The 21023-nt window shown below is 54.5% G+C and overlaps 1 protein-coding gene across 1 annotated transcript in view; it reads left to right on the plus strand.

Moving 5' to 3' along the window:
• Positions 1 to 12002, plus strand: part of Kazn (kazrin, periplakin interacting protein) — a 93244-nt gene extending 81242 nt beyond the window's left edge. Inside the window, exons 11-15 of the mRNA XM_010610615.2 lie at positions 258 to 489; positions 1466 to 1567; positions 1774 to 1940; positions 7475 to 7586; positions 9249 to 12002. Of these exons, the coding sequence (XP_010608917.1) occupies positions 258 to 489; positions 1466 to 1567; positions 1774 to 1940; positions 7475 to 7586; positions 9249 to 9413 (778 nt within the window). The 3' untranslated portion in view covers positions 9414 to 12002. The remainder of the gene's footprint in view (positions 1 to 257; positions 490 to 1465; positions 1568 to 1773; positions 1941 to 7474; positions 7587 to 9248) is intronic.
• Positions 12003 to 21023: the final 9021 nt, after the last annotated feature.

Below are 21023 nucleotides of genomic sequence, written 5' to 3' on the forward strand. Positions count from 1 at the left end.
AGGGGCACAGGGGTCCCTTTCGCTCCGCAGTGCCTTTGCCCTGCTCCTTGGTCTCTTGGTTCGTCTGTTCTGGTGTCCCTAGCGCTCACCTTCGCCTGTCTCTCCCACCTCTCCCTGTCCACCCGTCCCTGTCTTCGTCCGCCTCGGTGGCTCTTTCTGTCCCCCCCCCGTCGTCCTCGCCCTCTCCTCACCTCCGCGCCCTTTCTGCCCTCCGTGCCACCCCCTTCCCACCGCGGCTCTCCGCTGTCTCCCCGCAGCCTGTCCAACGCTGCCGAGCTGGACCATCACTGGGTGGCTGAGGCCTGGCTCAACGACCTCGGCCTGTCGCAGTACTCGCGGGCCTTCCACGACCACCTGGTGGACGGCCGGATGCTGAGCTCTCTGATGAGGCGGGACCTGGAGAAGCACCTCAACGTGTCCAAAAAGTTGCACCAGGCCAGCATCCTGCTGGGCGTCGAGCTGCTCTCCCGAGTCAACTTCAGCAGGGAGGTGAGGCCCGTCCGCTCGCCGCCCTGCGCACCCAGACGCCTGTCGTCCAGCCTCCCACCCACCCACCGCTTCCTTCCTCTCTCTCCCTCCTTCCAACAGTCACGTGTCCGGCAGGCGGGGCCCGGGGTGGGAAGCCCAGGTTCACGGAAACCCAGAGAAGATGCCGGGGAACAGGGGGAGCTGCTGCCTGGCTGGGAGGCTGAGCTGCCGCCCAGAGGGGCCTCCGGGGATCCGCGGAGACAATGGGGGCAGAGAGCAGAGCACAGGTCCCCAGGCACAGGAGGCGCGAGGCGGGAGAGGAGCCAGGGCCCGCGGGCTGCGGTAGAGTCCGGACCCGCGCTCCTCCATCCAGAGCTCTGCCCGCCCGGCCTCCGCTCCAGCAGGGCCACCCAGAGCGCCTCCTCCTGTCCCAGGTCTGGGTCCTCATGGCTTCCTAGAGCGACGCTGGAGCACGGGGTCAGGAGAGGGGGACAGGGACTGTGCCGGTCCTCACCAGCCACACACCCGGCACAGGGAAGGGACGAGAAGGACCTGGCCCTGAGCCACGGGCTGACAGAGGGGCGGGTCAGGGCCCCGGGGTGTGCAGGCTGGCAGCCCTGGTGAGGGCGTCTCCGCAGGATACTCTGGGGCAACAGGAGAGGATGGGGCCCATGGGCGGTGTCTTACTCCGCAGTGCCCCTCTCTGCTGAGAGGCCCGGCGGACACCGGGAGCCTGGCCCCCACGGGGTGGACCCAGTGTCATCGAGCCCATCCCGTCAGGCGAGCCCGGGGGCTGCAGACGTGGGCGACACAGAGCCAGGGGTGCGGTGGGACCCCCACCCCGTTTCCCGGAACGGAGACCACGGGACCGTGTGGCTTGAGCAGCTGGGGACGATGGCCTGCTGCCCAGGCGGGCTGAGGCCCACTCCTCCCTGTGGACCTCGCCCCGCCTGTGGCCTCTGCACCCCCAACCCAGCTGAGCCCTGTCTCCCCCAAGGTCCTCCAGGAGCGCCGGGCCCGCTGCGAGACACAGAACACAGACCCTGTGGTGTGGACCAACCAGCGGGTGCTCAAGTGGGTGCGCGACATCGACCTGAAGGTGAGGGTGATCCTGCCCTCCAGCGTGCGCGCACTGCCGGGCTGTGGGAGCCGGGTCTCACTCCTGCACCTCCCGGTCCCGACGCCGTGTCATGGAGGGGACCCCGAGTGGGCCCCGCCCCACCCACGTCCTGAGCGGGCGGGCGCGCTGGGGCCCGGCTCTGGGTCCGGAGAGGCCCCGCTGCCCGGCCGCCGCTCTGCCCTCAGGAGTACGCGGACAACCTGACCAACAGCGGTGTGCACGGCGCGGTGCTGGTGCTGGAGCCCGCGTTCGACGCCGAGGCCATGGCGACCGCCCTGGGCATCCCCAGCGGGAAGCACATCCTGCGCAGGCACCTGGCGGACGAGATGAGCGCCCTGTTCCACCCGGCCAGGTGAGCGCGGGCCTCCGGGAAGGGGGAAGCCCTGAGCGCCCGCCCCTGCGGTGCGGAGGAGGAGCCGCTGCGGGGAGGGCGAGGCCACCGAGGCGGGATTCCGGCTGGGGACCCAGCCCGCAGGGTGAGCTGGTCCCCGGGAGGGGACGGCGGCACAGGCAGGAGGGGCTCCTAACGGTGCTCCCGGCGGCGGGCAGACGCAGCAGCGCCTCTGCCCCGCCTCCGCACCGGAGAAGCAGCTAGGCGAGCCGGACACCCCAGACCCGCCCACGGGGTCTCCTCCCTAGAGGACCGGGTCACCCAGCACTCGCTGGGCGGAGCCTTTCCTCCAACACCCCTTTACCGACCAGAAATCTGTTCTAAGGGGCCCTGCCTTGCCCCCATGGTCAGCCAGCCAGCCAGGAGCAGGGCCCAGGCCTCTCTTTCTGTGAATACGGCGAGTTGCACTAAGGGCTCGCATAGGTCGAACCGAGATTTCTGGGATAAATCTCGCTTGGCCACAGTGTTTCGTCCTTGTTCTCTGTCGCCGGATTTGTTTTGCTAGTATTTACTTGTTTATGATACTAGGGATTGAACCCAGGGCCTTTGCACTGAGCGACATCCCCAGTCCCTTTTTAAATTTATTTTTGAGACAAGGTCTTATTAAAGTGCCCAGGCTCGTCTCAAGTTTGGGATCCTCCTGCTTCAGCCTCCCACAGCGCTGGGATTATAGGTTTTTGCCAATGCACTCATCTATTTAGCTAGGATTTTCTGAGGACTTTTGCATTTGTATTTGTAAGGGATATTGATCTACAGTTTTCTTGCGATGTTTTTGCCTGGTTTTAGTATCAGGGCAGTATTGGCCCCTTGAAATAAGTTGGGATGTATCCTCTCTCTCTCCTCTTCTGTCTTTTTGGAAGAGCTGTCAAGACTGGTGTTCGTTATTCTTTTTAGACGTTTGGTAGAATTCGCCAGTGAAGCCATCTGCTTCGAAGCTTTTCTTTATGGGAAGTGTTCTGATTACTAATCCAATGTCTTTACTGGTTAGGGATTCATTTAGGTGTCTCTTTCTTTGGAGTCAGTCTCAGTAGTCCATAAGCTTTCTAGGAATTTGTCCGTCTCGTCTAGGTTAGCTGATCTGTCGGCATGCAGTTAATCCTACGATCGTCCCCCACGGATACATCCAATTTCTGATAAATTGTAGCAATAGCCCCGCTCACCTGCCTTTAGTGCTATTTCCCGGTCAGTCCTCCCTGAAGGTTTGTGCACTGTGCAGACAGAGCCCAGATTTGCATCTGACTCGGGCCTGAGCCCTAAACCCCCAAACACATGTGTCTTGGGGGACAGCAGGGCCACTCCTGGTGTCACCAGGTGGCAGCCTTTGGGTCCTGTTGTCCTGAAATGCACCCCCGGTCAGCAGGTGAGACCCCACAGCAATATCACGGGGGTCTTACCAGTGCAGATTCCTGGGCCCCATCAGACCTGCAGGACCCTCAGCAGCTGACAGCCCAGGGATCAGCCCGCTCAGCATTTTAAGGTCCTTCCTAAGGAGAGCAAACTTTGACGAGGCTCTTACTCTGCAAGCTGGGCAGTCAATCCAGAGGAAGCCTTTTTTTCTCCGATCCTTCACTTTTCCTGACCTTCTGGCTTGGGCCTTGTGATGTGGGACAGACCTAAAACACTCTGAGCCAGGAGAGTGGCTCGAGCTTTTGCAGCTGATGAAACCTGACTATCAGGGGTCCACAGCTGTGCTCAGGTTTGTCTGGGACCAGTGGGTGAGCTCCAGAGAAGGTTCTGGCGGGGACCATGGGGTGGCCAGTGGCTCTCGGGGCTCACCTGACAGCGTAGGGCTCCTGTGGGAGGGCAGGGAGCGGAGAGAGCTCCTCGGGCGAGGCGTCAGAGGCCGGAGGGCCAGGAATGGAGCAGCAGCGCCAGCCCGGCTCCCACCTTGGTCTCTGTCACACACTGCTGCCCCACACGTCCATGCATGGGTCGGGGTCCCCGTGTGGGATTTCACGAACCCCAAGGCCCTTTTCTGAGATCCTGCCACCAGCCAGGGCAGTGGACTTCATCAGCACAGGGCACACAGGGATTCATGGGATGCTGGGGATTTTAGATCACGGCTCTGTTGTGTCACAGCAGAGCAGATCAGTGCTACAGCCAAGTGCTACAGCCCAGTGTCACAGCCGAGCTTTACACCTCAGTGCGGCAGATCTGGAACACAGCTCTTGTAATTTGAAGACTGAAGAATCCAATGGTCAGGTGAAGAGATGGAAAAACCCCTTTACTACACGAGTGAGCCTCAGTGGGCTCAGAGGGGTCTGAGAGCGCTACCAGAAATGACAGCCTCCTTATAGAGAGAGCTACAGGGTGGGCGAGCATGCTCCGTGAAGCAGAGGGGAGGGCGGAGGTACAGCCCAACGCTGAAGTAAAGGGGCGGAGTTACAGAACGTTCCTGAAACACGTGCCCTGTGAGCATGCTCAGTGAAGTGTGGGGGCGGAGTTACAAAACCGTCCTGAAGTAAAGGGGCAAGTTGGCCACTACTTTGGGCTAGGAAAACCTGATTCTGCCCATTCCTACCAATGCAGAATCGGATGCAGGAGGGGGTTAGGGTCTGGGCAACCTCTAGTCAAGAATCAATATAGAGGAACTGATCAGGGTATCCTGGTTTGTCAGTAATGACTTTCCAGACTGCACACACAGTCTGGACTTCCAGGGTTCCATGAGGGGGGCCACCCTACATTAAACTGGGGCCAATCTATTTTGCAGAGGGTCCTCCACCTTGAGGGCTTCAGTCTTAACTCCATATTCCCCACTAAATCCTTTCTTAACACTTTTGACCATGCAGTCTAGGACTGTGGGTTTACTATGGTTATTACCCTTGGGGTATGTAGCGCCCTTGAAGGGTGGCCCAACAGACAGAGAATGGGAGCCCCCCAAAGAGCCCACACAGGTGTCCACCTGGCCTCGTCCCGTGGGGGGTAGGCGCACCTTGGCCAAGGCGCATGGGTGATGCCTTCCCTGGTCAGCCTCCCATCAGAGGAGGTGAGTGCCCATCACGCTAGACAACATCACAGGGCTGGGCCCCTTCGGACTCCGTAGCCGAAGCCGTGGGTCCGCACAGATGAGGTGGGAGGGACCACGCCGGTCACATCGCTCACAGTCACGGGTGCTCATGCAGGGCACATCTTAGTTCTTTCCACATGCCCTGCCCTCCCTCCCTCTCCACTCGCTCCGTCTCTTGGCCTCTTTCTCATTTGCAAAGGTTCTGTCTCCCTATTTCCGGTCACATATCTTTTATTTTGCTCTTTATTTATATTTTGGGCTTCCCGTATAAAAGAAACCATGCAATGTTTAAGACCATGTATCTGATTTATTTCAGTTAACATTTTGATCTCTAGATGCACCCGCGTTCCTATAAGTGACTTGTAATTTTTACGACAGAGTAGTACTGTCATATATAAATACCACATTTCTTTATCCCTTTATCTGTTGATAGGTAGATATAGATTTCTATATTGAAGATTTAGTCATTATGAATGGGCTGCTATAAACATGGGTGTGCAGTATCCCTGTCACAGGATATCTGACTCTCTCAGGAAGGCAAGTAGGAGGGAACTAGCTGGATCAAGTGGAATTTCCAGTTTTAGTTTTCTGAGGAATCCCCATCCCGATTTCCTTAGTGGTTGTACCACTTTACAGTCCCCCAACGATTGAGAAGGAAAGACATCGTCTTCCCTGCAGCCTCACCACCGTCTGTTACTGGCTGACTTCTCGATGACGGCCGTTCCTTCTGGAGTGAGGTGGAACCTCAGCGTCGTTTTCGTTTGCACCTCTCTGATGGCAGACATTGGACGCTTTATCATGAATGTACTGGCTCGGCTCTCTGTATTTCTTCTTCTGAGAAGTATCTGTTCATTTCACTTGCCCATTTTTTAATTGGGTCTTTTATTGTTTAAGGGGGTCTAATTTTTAAAGTTTTTTAAATATATTCTAGTTGTCCTCTGTCTAAGGAATAGCTGGGAGAGAATTTTTCACATTCTGCAGGCTGTCTCCTCACTGTTGGTTATTTCCTTTGCTATGCAGAATTTGATGTGTTCCTGTTTGTTGGTCCTTGGTGCTGTTTCTTGTAAATTGGATTCTGTTCGGAAAGCCTTTGCCTCCACCTTTGTCTTTGAGAGTTTTATGTCGATTTTATCTTCCAGTAATTTAAGTGTTGCTGCTTTAACATTGAGATCTTTGATCCATCCTTATTTTAGGTTAGTACACGGTGAGATACGTGGGTCTAGTTTCAATCTTCTGCAAGCAGACAGCCATATTTTAAAGAGGCAATTTTTCCTCCAGTGTAAGGTTTTGGCCCCTTTGTCAAAGATCAGAGCTGGGGCTGTTTCTGCATCCTCCACTCTGCTCCAGATGTGAAAATGCATTATTTTTGCGGTGCGTGGTGGCTGAGCACTGAACTCCAGTGCACTTCCTAGCTAAACTTCACCTGACCTCACAGGGCTGCCCTGCAGTGCCCCCTGAGCACACACAGAAATCACCTTTGGAGACAGGAAGTGACAAGCTCCAGGCCACACAGCCGCCACCGCTGCCTAGCCCGAGGCACCAGAGGGTGGACAGAGAAGGCTTGGGTTAAGGTTGAGGAGAGTGCAGAAGGCGCTCTGTCACCACAGGGCCCAGCCCTGCTGTCGAAGAAAGATGGGCTGTCCAGGGACTTAGCTCAGCTGCACAGCACTTGCCTGGTCCCGAGTTCAATCCCTGGTCCAAAGAAGTAAGGATGGGCTTGAGCCCTGGGGATTCTTGTGGTTTGCCCTAAATTGAAGAGAAAGTGGGCAGGTGGGAAAACTTGGGTTCAGGACCCCAAGCCCTTCTTGCTCCCCAGGGCCGATGCTCAGCACAGGCGTTGGAAAACTGTCCAAGGACGGCCGGGGAATAGGTCAGGATTTGGGAGCCATGGCTTCAAATCAGCCATCAACGACGCGTCAAAACGAACACAGCTTTGTAAATAAATAAAACTTTATTCGCAGAAGCAGTCAGTCATCAGCCCACACGCTATGGCTGCCCAGACCCGATGTGAAGTTGCCAGTGTCGTCTCGCACGAGACGGTGTGATGGGGGTGACTTTAGGCACCAGGCCAGGTGGGGGACGTGGGTTTCCAATCCAGAGCCGGGGACTGTTCCTGCCGCTTCACACATCACGGCAGGGTTGGCTACAACGGGGGGCTTCTCCCACCCGTTCTTGCTTTCCCAGTAAGGGTTACAGCACACCAGAGTCAGGGACGAGACTGGAGTCTCAGGCTCAGATCTGAGCTCTGCCACCACCACCAACTGTGATTTTGGGCCGACTGCTCACCCTCCCTGTGCCTCCTCTCTCTGTCTGCGAGCAGGGTTGCAGTCCCATGTCCGGGCCCATAAAGTATGAAGGTCACATGAGTTCCCATGAGGCACCCGGCAGGGCTCAGCACGAGGTCGCCGTCACCTGCAGGTGGGATGGGCAGTGGCCAGGGGGCCGCAGGGGCCAGACCTCCCCTGCTGACTGAGATGTGTGTCGCCAGCTCCACAGGCACCCGGGAGGCTGAGCGCTTTGGGACCCCTCCCCGCAGGGCCTCCAGTGTCACCCGGGCAGGGAAGGAGGACAGCGGTGGCCTCAAGTACAAGGCTGGCCGGGTGAGTGACGAAGTGCACCCGGGTCCTGTCTCCCGGGAGAGGCCGCTTCCCGTGGTTGCTCAGCTGCCCCATGAAGGCGAACGCAGGGCCAGCTCACGGGGACATCTGGGAGACAGCTCTGGGTGCCTCCGCCATGGGACCTGAATGACACCTTGACCCGTGGCCCACGTCCCCAAGTCGTAGAGTCCCCCAGAGCCCAGGTGCTGTGTCAGAGTCACTGCGGCTGCTGCAGGCCCTGAGGCCTCTCAACCCCCACTTCCCGAAGCAACTGCCAGGGTCGGGGCCCCACAGGCCTCCAGGGATCCCCAAACTGGGAACTGCCAGCTTCAATTTTAACTCCAAGGATGAGACCGACCATAGGGCTCAGCCCACGGTGACCAAACCCAACAGCAGGAGGACAGATGTCCCGGGCCTGACCCTAGACAGACATCAGACAGAGAGGGCAGGCCCTCAAGAGTCCCGGCCCGCAGCACGGCGTGGCCAGGGCCGGATCCCACCTGCACCCTCAGGACCTAAACACAATGGGAGCAACGTCACTCCCAAAAGGGCAAACATGTGAACACCTCACTGTCCCTGTGACAGCACAGACCCACACATACCACAGGCAGAGGCACGGGGCTGGGGAAAGGCTACAGCCTCCTTAGGAGCAATAGTTGTTTTTTTAAGTGGAGAAACACTCATCTAAAAAGAAAATACCCCCGGGCGTGGTGGCACACGCCTGTAATCCCAGCACTCGGGAGGCTGAGGCAGGAGGATCACTGTGAGTTCAAGACCAGCCTGGGCTACATAGTGAGTTCCAGGTTAGTCTCAGCTACATAGTGAGACTCTGTCTCAAAAAACAAAACAACAACAACAAAAAAGAAAATCAGCCAAGCAAACAAATAATCCCACAGCCTTTCCATGACTGTGCAGAGAGGTTAGGAGTCAGGCAGTTTCACAGCAGCCGGGGAGCAGTGAGCACTCCCTGCCCAGCAGAGCCTGCTCTTGGTACCCAGGGTGCCTCTACAGGTGTGGCTTCTGCTCTTTACAACACCCTGGGGCAGGCTCTTACCTTTCTTTTGCGGGGGAGATGGAGTGGTATTAAGGGTTGAACCCAGGGCCTTCACACTGAGCCAAATCCCTCAGCACTTCTAAAATTTTTTATTCTGAAATACTTTCTCACTAAGTGTCTAGGCTGGGCTTAAACTTGCAATCCTCCTGCCTCAGCCTCCCACTGCTCTGGAATCACAAGTAAGTGTCACTGCCCCCAGATAGTGCTCCCATTTTGTACCTGAGAAGATGGAGGCTAGGACAGGGGATGTGACTTGTTCAGTGCACATAGCTGCAGGGACCCAAATGCTAATCGCCACATTTCCAAACCCCTAACCCTTCACCATAGCAGAAGTGTGAAAATATTCCCTCAGGACTCGGGAACACGGCCGGACCCCAACCCCTGCCATCAGCCTGACTGTGCTCCCTGACAGCTGGGAACAAAATCTCTCCTAAAGTTAACTCACAAAACTCTGTCCGTCTCCCTGAGCAGTGGCATCACATTACTGAGCAGAGGAGCACAGAGAGGTTAAGGGAGTCACTCGAGGTCACACAGCGCATTTTACAGACCTCACCCACTGAATTCTTGTCTCTCTTCTTTCTGTCCTTCGGTTTCGTTCCTCTCGTTCTCAGCTGCCGCTGGGGAAGATAGGACGGGGTTTCGGCGGCAAAGACCTCGATTTCCACGACGACTATGGCTCACTTCAGGACGAGGACCGCGCAGACCACGACCCCCAGGGCAGGCTGGAGCGGGGCCGCCTGGGAGGCTGCAATGGCCTGGAGGTCACCGACGTGTGAGGGACCCGACTTGGAGAGGCCGAGGAACGGGCCAGTGGCCCTGAGCCGGCCCCATGTGCAGGTGACCTCAGGCCGGGGATGGAGACCCAGCTGCCAGCTCAGTAGGAGGCAGGCGCGGCCTGTCCTGGGGCGTGGAGCCCTCCCGGGTGTCACAGAGCTGTGAGCTGGGGAGGGGCCACAGGTCCCCAGCACCCCGCCCCTATAGCAGCACTGGGACTCCAAGCAGCCCAGCGGCCGGCACGAGAACAGCACCTGCAGGGGCAGCAGGCGGCAGGAGGGGGCAGCTATTACGGCAGCTACTGGGGCCGCAGCCGCAGCCTGCGGGGACTGGACTCTGACCAGCGTCACCAACTTGCCCTGGGGTGAAGCTGGCAGGGCTGGTCGTCTGTGTCTCGGGGGGTGGATGTGTTGGGGAGCTGTTTGCCGTGGTCCCCGAAGGGCAGGTGACAGGTGGGCGGCGGGCGCGGCAGCAGCGTCCCCCACCTCCTGTGACCAAGGAGACGGGCTGCTGAGTTCGGCGGGTGACCACTGCCCCGGTGTGGGGTGAGCTGGGCATCCGGGACGAGGGGACACTCGCCATTGCTGACAGCCCCTTGCTGTGATGTCCCCGTCACCCTGAGGTACTGGTCCCATGGGGTCTCAGGGTGGCGTGGCGAGACCCTGTTCTGCTGTGCACTTTTCCCCCGTGGCCTCAGCTCTCTGAGCCTCAACACTCCTGGGGCCTCCGAGCAGATTAACACTCGCTAACATCCATAACTCACTTCTCTTCTCGGGGGCGATGGGGCATTGCAAGGTGCAGCGGGGTGCGGGACTGTCCCCGTCACAGCACAGAGACAGCCCTGGCCCGGTGTCGCCAGCTCCACAAAGGGAGGAGGAAGGGGCGGTGTCCAGATCGCCGAGCCCCCGCACGGCTCACAGGACACAGGATTCTTGTGAGCACAGCCCTGAGGATCAGGAGCCCCGGGTCCAGGCCTGAGCGGCCGGCCGCCTGTCTCTGTCGTGTGACAATCAGGACAGGACGCACAGTCTGCACACGCTGGTCCCGGGCAGGTCCTTGGCCAGAGCCGCGACACTCCACTTCCCTCTGAGGCCACCTGCTCTGGACCTGAAGGAAGACTGCAGAGACTCTGTGTCTCCCGCCCGAGGAGACGAGCCCTGGCGCCCTTGACCTTGACCCATGGCCTCATCCCCTACCAGAGATCACTGGCGGCTTCTCGCTGACCTGCGCTGTGGCACAGCTTTCCCAGGACCTGAACTAAGTGCCTAGCTGGTAGGCAGGCTGCCAGGGCCAGGGTGTGTAAGCTGGCTCTGCAGAAGCTCCAAGCTCCGGGGCAGGTCTGAGAGCTTTAGTACACGGCTTCCTCGCAGCCCAGAGAGGACAGAGAACTCTCTCTCCAGGTGCGGGGTGACCTGGAACCTAGGAGCCTGCCCCCAGGGGGCGGTGACACCCGCAGGGCCGAGAGGGCAAAGAGGAGCTGAGCACAGTGCGCAGTCTGGAAAGCAATGTTCACCCACACGCCAGAAATGATGCTGGCACCTGGGTCCTGCTGCGGACAAGACGGGAAAGTGGACCACAGGGCGTCACTGGGGCAATGGCGTGGCCAAGACACTCAGCAGGAGGCCAGCGGGCCTGGGGCAACACCAGTGACCTCTGACACATCTGGGGACCCAGTGATGGTGTCACGGTGCCCTGGGGGAAAGGCTGCCTTCCCTGGCAGCCAGCAAGGGTCTGGACCGACTTCGCAGTACAGGAGGTGCAGGTGAGCTTGGTTAACCCTAACTCCACTCCACGGCGGGCAGGGCGAGCCGGGGCTGCAGGCTTGGCAGACACTGGCAGTAACCAGTCAGCAAAGGTTGGCAGAGCAGCGGCACAGGCCAGAGGCCTCCCACGTCCTGGCCACGATGACGGAGGTCCTGGTCCCTAAGGGTGGCCAGGCTCCAGGCCTGGGACCCTGCAGAGGAGCCCTCTGGACACCGCTGTGCTGTGCCCTGGAAGGGAGCCAGGGCAAGGAAGGAACCCCACAGTCCTTCTGGAAATGGGGGCCAGAGCACCACGAGCCACCCTCCTGGGGGGCTCTGGGCATTCTGACCCCACACTGCTGAGCAGCCCTGTGTCCGGGTCTGCACAGGGCCCTCCCCAACACGGCTGCCTCAGACCAGGCTGCAGGGCCACCACGGAACCCTGGGCCAGATGAGTGCAGGGGGCCGGAGGGGCCTCGAACAGGGTCAGCTCAGCCAGCGGGCCTGGGGCTCGGCAGACGTGACTTCAGCACACACTGCGGTGGCCCCCAGGGCTCTCCCCAGCCCAGGCCCCTTCCCACAAAAGCAGCATGTGCTCTGGCTGTCACGCCGCATTTTGGGCTCCAGCGGGCTCTTCCCCAGGAGGCGAGGGAGAGGAGCCCAGGGACGGGGGCCACTGGGCCTAGCACCGCTGCCTGCAGTCAGCCGGCGAGGGCACTCTGGCTGCACCGGAAGGGAGCTGTCTGTGACCAGAGACCAGGTCGGCAGCCGTGGCCCCAAAAGGTCCCCCAAGGGATTGTTAACACTGTAACAATAAACACTACTGGTGACTGGGTGTGTCTGTCCTGTTCAGTTTCCCAGCAGCCTCTTCGGCCGAGGCGATGAGCCCATTTCATGGCTGGCGAAATGGAGGGTGGAGGGGCTCACCCTGCTCCGTCGAGCTCAGAAGTCCCAGCAGGGACTCGAACCGATCCGCCACCCCACCCACCCCTCACCCTTCTCTGTCAGGTGGCACCATGCAAGGTGGAATGTGAGTGCCCCTGGGGCTGGGAAAGGTGCAGTCTGCTGTCCCGGGACAGTCAGGGGAGGGGGTCCGCCAAGTCGCCAGCCCGGTGTCTGCTTCTGTCCTGCTCCCAGGACAGGAGTGTGTGCACTGCCGGAACGGACCTTTGGGGTGGATCCCGGGTCCCAGCTCGCAGCTCTGACTGTTGTCTGTGCAGTCTTCGCGGGTCCGGATGCTGAGAGGGCTCTGGGGTCAGCTCGAGCGCCAGCGTTTCTCACGGGCTCCCAAGGGATGCTGCAGGTCTGGAGACCACACATCGGCAGCAGAAAGGGCAAAGGCGGGGGACAAGAACAGGCCCTTCAAGGGCACCTGCTAACAGCCAGGCCGCCACAAACTCATCCGTGGTGAACCCTCGTACCCACTCACCTTCCACAAAACCCATCTCTGCACACGGGAGCCTCCAGGGCACACCCTGGATCAAGCCCCGGCAGTGTCCTGTGGCCCTGGCTGCCCTGGCACTGAGGAGACAGGAAGGGGAGGGTGAGGCCTCACCTCTCCGAGTCTCCCTAAGCTTCTCCAGAGCCCAGGACACTCCCAGTTCTCAGGACAACTAGCCACTGAAACTTGGTTTGCAGGTTTGTTCTTTGCACCAAGGGCTTTGCCTAAATGGCTCCTTTAACCCTAATGCCATACCAAGGGGCGTGAGCCGTTACCAACCCCACTGACGGGTAGGAAGGTACACAGCTCTGCTGCACCCCACAGCGCCTCAGCAGAGTGCGGGTGGACTCCATCATCTGTGTCGGACCAAAGGCCCTGAGCAGCCACAGCCGCCGGCCTAGCGCTCTCCAGACCTCCACGCGTCCCCGCTGACACCTGGAGAACACGATTTCCCACCTCGGAGCTGCTCCTCACCCTCCGTTTCACATCTGGGTTATCAAAGCTCCTTTCTCAGGCGCATCAGCCCCTCTGAGAGCTCTGTACACTGCACGTGGTGCTGGGCAGTGCACAGACAGGCGGTCCCAGCATCGCAGAAAGTTCAACAAATGCTCACACGCACGGCTTCTCCATCAGGCCACACTCCGGGACGGGGTCCTGCGGCCCCTGCAGAGTTTTCTATCCCCTGATGGCCCCGTGAGGAGGAGCTCACTACCCAGGAGTCTCCCTGCCACTTCTGAGCTGGGGGCTGGAAAGTCACTCATGGGGACTGCCTGTCTCTGCCTCCTGATTCCTGTCTCTCCTGCTCTCTAGACCTAAGCTTCTTGTGCTCTTACACAGATACCTGTATCCCTGCTTTACAGAGACAAAAAGACAAGATCACACAACTGGTAGTAGTAGAATTAGGTTTCATATCCAGCTTACATTATATCCTCCTTTAACCTGGATATTATGAGTCTGGTAACATGATCACATGGAGAATCAACTTTTTAAAAAGTCACAGTTAGCTCACTTATCTTGTAGCAAAGGTACTCATAAGAGTCACTAAAGAACTCTTGTTAAAAATTCCCAGATCCTATTCCAACACTAGTAATTTAGAGTTCTGACATAGGTCCTGCCAATCTACATTTGAGAGGTAAAATGCATATGCCCAGGCCTCGGCGTTTCTGCTGCAGTACATAAGCAGTGGGTGTAGAGCATGTGAATCTTTTAAACCTCCATGAAGCCGGGTGTGGTGTCGCGCGCCTATGATCCCAGCACTCGGAAGGCTGAGGCAGGAGGATCGCTGTGAGTTCAAAACCAGCCTGGGCTACATAGTGAGTTCCAGGTCAGTCTCAACTACATAGTGAGACCCTGTCTCAAAAAAAAAAAAAACTCCTTGAGTGATTCTGGGCCTGGAGTGGCCCCGGAAGGACCGCCCCTGCAGACAGCCCCTGGGCCGGGGCCGCGTGTGACCACACCACTCGTCCCTCCCTTAGAGTGTTTTCACGTGGTGTCTACAAAGCTCTGCACTCTCCGGGGCAGCGCGTGACGCCCGCTGAGTGCCCAACCCTCTGGGTACCAGGGAGAGGCTTTGGTGACATTCATAAGCGTGCCCTGCCTGGATGCCTCCGTGCTCAGCTCGCAGTGGGGTCCATGTCAGTGAGAACCGGAAGCCCGCACGGATCTGACCCGGCGGAGCTTGGGAGTGAATGCGAGGGGCCCACAGGGAGCTTGGCCGCCCCGCTGTCACTCCGGACCCCACTCCATCAGGGGTTAGGGTGACTCCCACAGAGAGCTTTTCTCCAAGGACAGTGAACGCGGGCCTTGTTCTGGGTGTTGTGGTTCTGGGGATTGAACCTATGCACCCCGCTGTACCCTGAAACCGTTCTTTATTTTAAGACAGGGTCTCATAAATTGTCCAGGCTGGGCTTCCACTCGTGACCCTCCTGCCTCAGCCTTCCAGAGTGCTGGGATGACCGGTGTGCGCCACCGCGCCCGGCTCTAAGCAGCAGTTTTATGGAGCTACTTTCTATGAGACAGTCACAGCCTTCTCCCCTTTCCGACCCCAGCTTATCCCGAGCATGCGTGACCGCGTTTTACAGAGCAGGAAGCTGAGGCTCCAAAGGGCTGAACAGCGCGCGCAGGGAGCCGAGCTCCAGAGCCGGAGCTGGGCGCCCCTTTGGCCGCTCTAACTGTAAGCTTACCCGGGCCCCGTTCCCAGCCCTGCTGACTGCACAAATCCAGGCCTATCGAACCTCATGCGAGGTCCCCCAGGACAAAAGGGCCCGGAGGGCGGCAGTTTTGGTCAACAAGGGCAGGCACGACCGAAGGCGGCAGGGCAGGGCCGCAGGGCGCCGAGATGTTCCCAGAATCCGCGACGCTGACCGCAGCCGGCTTCCGTCTCCCCGGCTGTAACTGGATTCGCAGAGCTGTGACTCAGCCTCTCCGCCAGTCCTTCTGTTCCGGTCTCTGCCCTCCTCCGGGGCGCGGATCTGCGTTGCAGGCTGCATTCCGGGGTGACCCCGGTGCGTCGAGAGACAGCAGGCTCCGTGGTGTCCGGAAGCCGCATTCGCACTGCGCCTTCCGACCAATCAGCCATCTCCGGAGGCGGGTTTTAGGGAAAGCGCCACCAATAGCCTTTCATTCCTCGCCAGGCGCGGCTCCGGACGGACCCCTGCGCTGTGCACTGTGCAGCAGCAAGATGCCTGGAAATAAAATCACACCTTTGTGGGAACCGAGGGCTTAACAAGGTGGGCGGAGGGTTCGAGTCCCAGCTCGCCCCTCCACAGCTGACGTCTCTGGGCAAACAGGGACCCTCTCCGAGCCTGGTGTCCCGAAGAGGTTGGAATCCACAGGGCCGGTGAGCACAGCGGAAGCGAGGCGGGTGTTGAGGAATTGCCTGGTGAGCTCTTCGTCCTCAGATCCTCCAGCCACTCCAGAGGCTGAGGTAGGAGGATCTTTCAAAGAATCAACTCTTTCATCCATTGATTCTTTGTGTTGTTTTCTTTGTCTCCATTGCATTAATTTTTGCCCACTGCATTAATTTCGATCTGGTACAAGTTTTGAGCTTGATTGGCTCTTCTTTTTCTAGAAGCTTGAGGTTCAATTTGAAGTTCAGTTATTGAGCCCGTTCTGTTTTCCTGATATGGGTATTCACTGCCATAAATTTCCCCCTCGGGTCTGCTTTCATTGTGACCTTTAAGTTCTGATATATTATATTGTCATTTTTGTTTAATTGTAGAAACTGTCTAATTTCTTCTTTAATTTTATCTGTGACCCATTGATTGTTCAGGAGGGTAGCATTAAATCCATGTTTTTTAAGTTCTTGTGGTTTATGTTGCCATTGATTTCCAATTTTATTGTGCATTATGGTCTGATAATATGCATGGGTTAATTTCAGTTCTTTTGCATTTACTTGAGCATGTTTAGTGAGCTAGTGTGTGGTCTCTTTTGGAGACTATCACATGTGCAGCTGAGAAGACTATGTATTCTAATGACGTGGAGTGGAACACCCTGCAGACATCTGCTGAGTCTATTTGTTCAAACGTTTGGTTCAATTTTGATATTCATTGTTGATTTTTTTTGTGACAGTAAGAAACTGTCCCCCAACTGTATTCCCAACTAATACAACTGTATTAGTGCTTATTTCATTTGTTCACATCTGTTAATATTTGTTTTATATAGTTGAGTGCACTGCCATTTAGTGCATATATTTTTACAATTGTCATCTCTTCCTCTTGGATTGTTCCCTTTACAAGGTTGTAGTAACCTTCTTAATCTCTTTAATCAGCCTTGGCTTGAAGTCCACTTTGTCTGCAAATAGAATAGCTACCCCTGCTTTTTTCAGGTTCCTGTCATGTGAAATGCTGTTTTCTGTTCTTTTACTTTCAGTCTATGAATTTCTTTATGAATTAAATGTGTTTCTTGTATGCAGCATATTGTTGGATTTTGCTTCTTGATTATGGTGAGCCTGTTTCTTTTGATAAGTGAATTGAGACCATTATCATTGATAGTTACAACTGACATGTATTGACTTGTCCTTGTCATGTATTTTCCTGTTGTTGGCTCTCTTTTCCCCCTCTGTTTAATTTCTTGTCTTGCCCGGTAGATTCATTCTGTTAAGGTTCATGGAGTTGTAATGCTTGTTATCTCTTTCTAGAATAACCGTCAGAGCACTTTGGAGAATTGGTCTGGTGTTCATGAATTTCCTCAAGTGTTCTTTGTCATGGAAGTATCTCATTTCTCCACCATTTGTGAAAGATAGTTTTGTGGGGTACATCAGTCTGAGCTGGAGATTGGTTTCTTTTAGGGCTTGAAATACTTCACTCCATGCTTTCCTTGACTTGAGGGTTTGTTTGTGTTGAGAAGTCCGCTGTGATTCTGATGGCCTTTTTTTTTTTTTATGTGATTTGTTTCTTTTTCTCCAACAGCTTTTTTGTGTGTGTGCTAGAGATCAAATACAGAGTGTTGTGCATACAAGGCAAGAGCTCGACCACTGAGCCACATCCCCAGCCCAGCTCACAGCTTTCACTATTTTTTTTCTTGTGTTGAATTTTTGGATTCTTGACTTTATATGTCTTGAGGAAGATTTTTTTTTTTATCACAGCTGACTGGAGTTCTAAATGCCTTATCTGTATGTGGCATTCTTTCTCCCTGTTGGGGAAGTTTTCTGCCATTGCTTCTGTGAACGGGTTTTTTATGTCATTTGTGCCATCTCCTCCTTTTTCACTGACTCCAATCAATCTTATGTTATTCTTCTTTGCATCATCTGCAGCTGCTGGATTGATTTCTCATGGTCACTTGCTATTTTAAAGAAATCTTCCTTTTCATGGTCGATGATCACAATCCTGTCTTCTATATCTAATATTCTGTCTTCATATTGGCTCATTCTGCTTTATATACTTTGAATGGAAATTATAATCTCCTGGCTATCTGTTTAAATTGTTTCATGGATTCCATTTCTTTTCTATGCTGGCTGTTTGTGGCTTCCATCATTTTCCTGAGTTCTCTATTTTTTTTTAAATATCTGTATGTGCTCTAGATTCACTAGGCATGTCTTTCATTATGGTCACTACCTCTGTAGTTATCTGAGAAATTATTTCTGCCTTGAATTTTTCTAGAGCCTCCTTCCCCGGCTTTGTTACTTCTGTTATTTCAGAGTCCAGGTGGGTGGCTTTAAGGTTGTTCCACCTCATTGTCTCCTGGGTTTGCCTTTGGTGAGCTGAAAGTCTGGAGGCTCCATCTTATTTAAGTGTCTTCTCGTTTTCTATATATATTTTAAGTTTAATTCCTGGTTTGATGCTTGTAGATTTCTTATGGTGAGTAGCTTTATTGCCATATAGAGAACCTTTAGGAAAGGACTTCTCAGAGATGTCTTCTAGGCATAGCTGGCTTTTGGGTTTTGAGTGCTGCAAGATCCTGCCTCTTCAATGTATCGGGGATGAGATGTTTCTGCCTACTTTGCCCAGTGCCCAGTTCTTTGGCACTGGCCTATAATATTTTTTAAGACCCTTAGGCAAACTCAGTCTTGGTATATCAGGAAGAACAAACAATTCTGCCACCTTGGTTAAAGTAGCACAATCAGCAATAACAGTAGCATGAAACACAGCCTAAAAAATGGCAAACTGTGATGACTATTAATTTGCCACTTTTAACCACCTTAACTAGATTTGTGGTTAAATAACAAAATTTAGAACTAACCAGAAAATTACATGCACTAAATAAGCCCTCACCATGGTGATCTTACCCTAAGGGGAAAAGATTTAGAAGGGGTTGGGGGAAAAAAAATGCAGAAATAGAAGATGAATTTAGAAGCAAGGCTGGAGGGCAAAGGAAGATCAATCAAACTTTGGAAAACTAGTGAAGAAGATAGAAGGGAAAAAGAGAAGGAAGAAACAACAGGAACAGAAAAACCACAACAAAAAAACTAGAAACTGTGTTCACACTCATATAAAAACAAGAAAAAGATTAAGAGATTGGGAACAAGATTTCTTGATTTAAAAAATAAAACAGAACAAAAACAACAACCAGAGAAGAGAAAAAGAAGAAAGAAGAAAAAGCAAGATAAGGAAAAAAGAAAAGAAAGTCCAATTCCAGGTATATCTCTGCTGTCACTGTAGACAACGTGGGCAGACAGAGTCCAGATCCAAGTTCTTTAAACCCAGCAAGTCAACTGCTTATTTATGGTAGGATTGTAGATAATCCCAGAAATCCTGGACCTTTAGTTCCACTGAAGTTCAGGCTGATTTCTCGCTGTGAGCCTGGGACCATTTTTGTTGAACCTGCAGCAGTTCTTGTGCCTCCTGCTGGCTTGAACTCACACTGAGACACCAGGAGCCACTAGTTTACCCACAGCTGTTCTGAGTTCCAAGCTCAGTTGGCCTCTCTCCAAGGTGGCGGCCAGCAAATCACCCTCTCCTGCGTGAGGTCTGAACCCAGATAACCCATCAGCCGCTGCAGTCCTGTGCAGCCAGTGCTTCGTTCCATGGGTGCATTTCTCTGTGGAGGCCGTGGGATCACAAGTAGGCACTGTGCATCTACAGGATCCACCCAGCCCTCCCATGCTGTGAGTCTGGACTCTGGGACAACATGCCACCTGCCACCTCCCTCTTTTTGGCTGAAGTCTCTCTCGGCTGTCCCCGGGACTTCGGTTCTCACTTCAGATCCTTCCTGGGTCCCAGGGACCCACCTCCCTCCTTCTTCTCCTCTCACCACTGTATTCCAACATCTGGACACCAAATCCCAGAAAGGTTCTTTCTCTGCTGCTCACCACTCTGCCATCTTCCTGGAAGTTAATGTTTATATGATGTGGAAGTTAAGAAAAACATCATGGAGTAGAAAAAATATTCCACCCATATGACAGAAAGAGCGCTTACCCAGAATCTGGTTTTCTGAGAGGTCTGGCACCCGCTTTACCTTTACCCAGCACTGCGGTTTAAGTCTGGAGGAGATTGCTGACCACACCAGGGCAGAAGACAAGAGTTCCAGAGTTGGTGAGAGCTACAGTCACTGGTTACAGGTGACTTTTTTTTTCTTCTTTTTTCTTTATGAGACAGGGCCTTGCTATGCCATTCAGGCTGGCCTTGAACTCACTGTGTAGCCCAGGCTGGCCTCAAACTTGCAGCAATCCTCCTGCCTCACCCTCACAAGTGCTGGGATGACAGATGTGTCCACCCAGGTTAGGCAAATTTTTTCAAAGCTTAGTTTATAGCTTGGGTGGAGTCAGAAGTTAGCAACCATAACTAATATTCTAATGCAGCCATTATTTCAATATAGTGTAATAAAAATAACATGAAGGTGTTTATCCTCCCAAAACGTTTTACTGTCATCCTTCGCCTCTTTCTTCCTGTGGTCATGGACATGAAACAGTGCCTACATGATACTGTCTTTTGGGGTTTTTTTTTGTTTTGTTTTGTTTTGTTTTTGTACCGGGGATCAAACTTAGAACCTTGCACTTCCAAGCAGGCACAGAGCCATTAGCCACAGCCCTGGGCCAGGGCCTATGTGATGAGATGACACGAGGTGACATCGTGTTGGGCTGCCACGGAGCCTCCACAGTACATCCGAGAGGGCAGTGGCTTCCGAGTGTGGGGATCCTGGCTCACCCCGCCTGCGGGGAGCAGGTGCAGCAGGGATGCACTGAGTGAACAGAGAGCTCCCACTCTGGGTGTGCTGGCTGGAGATTTCATCACGCTCCCCAGAATGGTGCTCGATTTAAAACTTACAATTCCTTTACTTTTAGAATTGTCTATTTAACACTTGGTCCATGATTGACCCAGGTAAGTGAAATCACAGAAAGCAAAACCACAGGTAAAACAGAACAATTGTGTGACATGGATATAAAACCTTTATTTCAAAATAATTATAGATTCACAGAAAATGGGAAAAAAATATTATGTGAAGATCCTGAGTGGCCTCCACCCTGCCTCCCCAAGCGGTAGCATCTTGCATAGCGATGGTGCAGTGTCACGGCTGTGGGCTTGACACTGCGAGAATCCACAAGGCCTCTACGTGTGTGTGTGTGTGTGTGTGTGTGCGTGTGTGTCCCTAAGGAAAGCTGAGCAGAGACACAGGAGCAGGACCAGGGTGCACTCGGGGATAGAATACTTGCTTAGCATGTGGGCTGTGGACTCTAAAAGCCCACAGGATGGTGGGAAGCCTGTTCTCAGCTCTCTCCCACAACCTTCTTGTGCCTGGGGCTGCTCACTGATCCTCTCCTATAGATACCTCTTCTTTGTTCCTCTTGGGATCACGTCTTTAATACAGTGGGCCTCTCTTGTTTTCAAACGACTCGCTTCACACACAGAAGCTTTTGGTAAAATTTTGGTTTTGCCTGTGAACTCTATCCTGGGTGATGAACACAACCACAACCACAGCTATCTTTTCCAGAACTGTGGGCCAAAGTTGGTGGGTTTAAGTTTGTGAACTGAGGCACCACAGTTCTGGCTCTC

The sequence above is a fragment of the Fukomys damarensis genome, unplaced genomic scaffold, assembly GCF_012274545.1.
Source record: "Fukomys damarensis isolate Sample0158 unplaced genomic scaffold, DMR_v1.0_HiC HiC_scaffold_23, whole genome shotgun sequence".
Taxonomy (NCBI): Eukaryota; Metazoa; Chordata; class Mammalia; order Rodentia; family Bathyergidae; genus Fukomys; species Fukomys damarensis.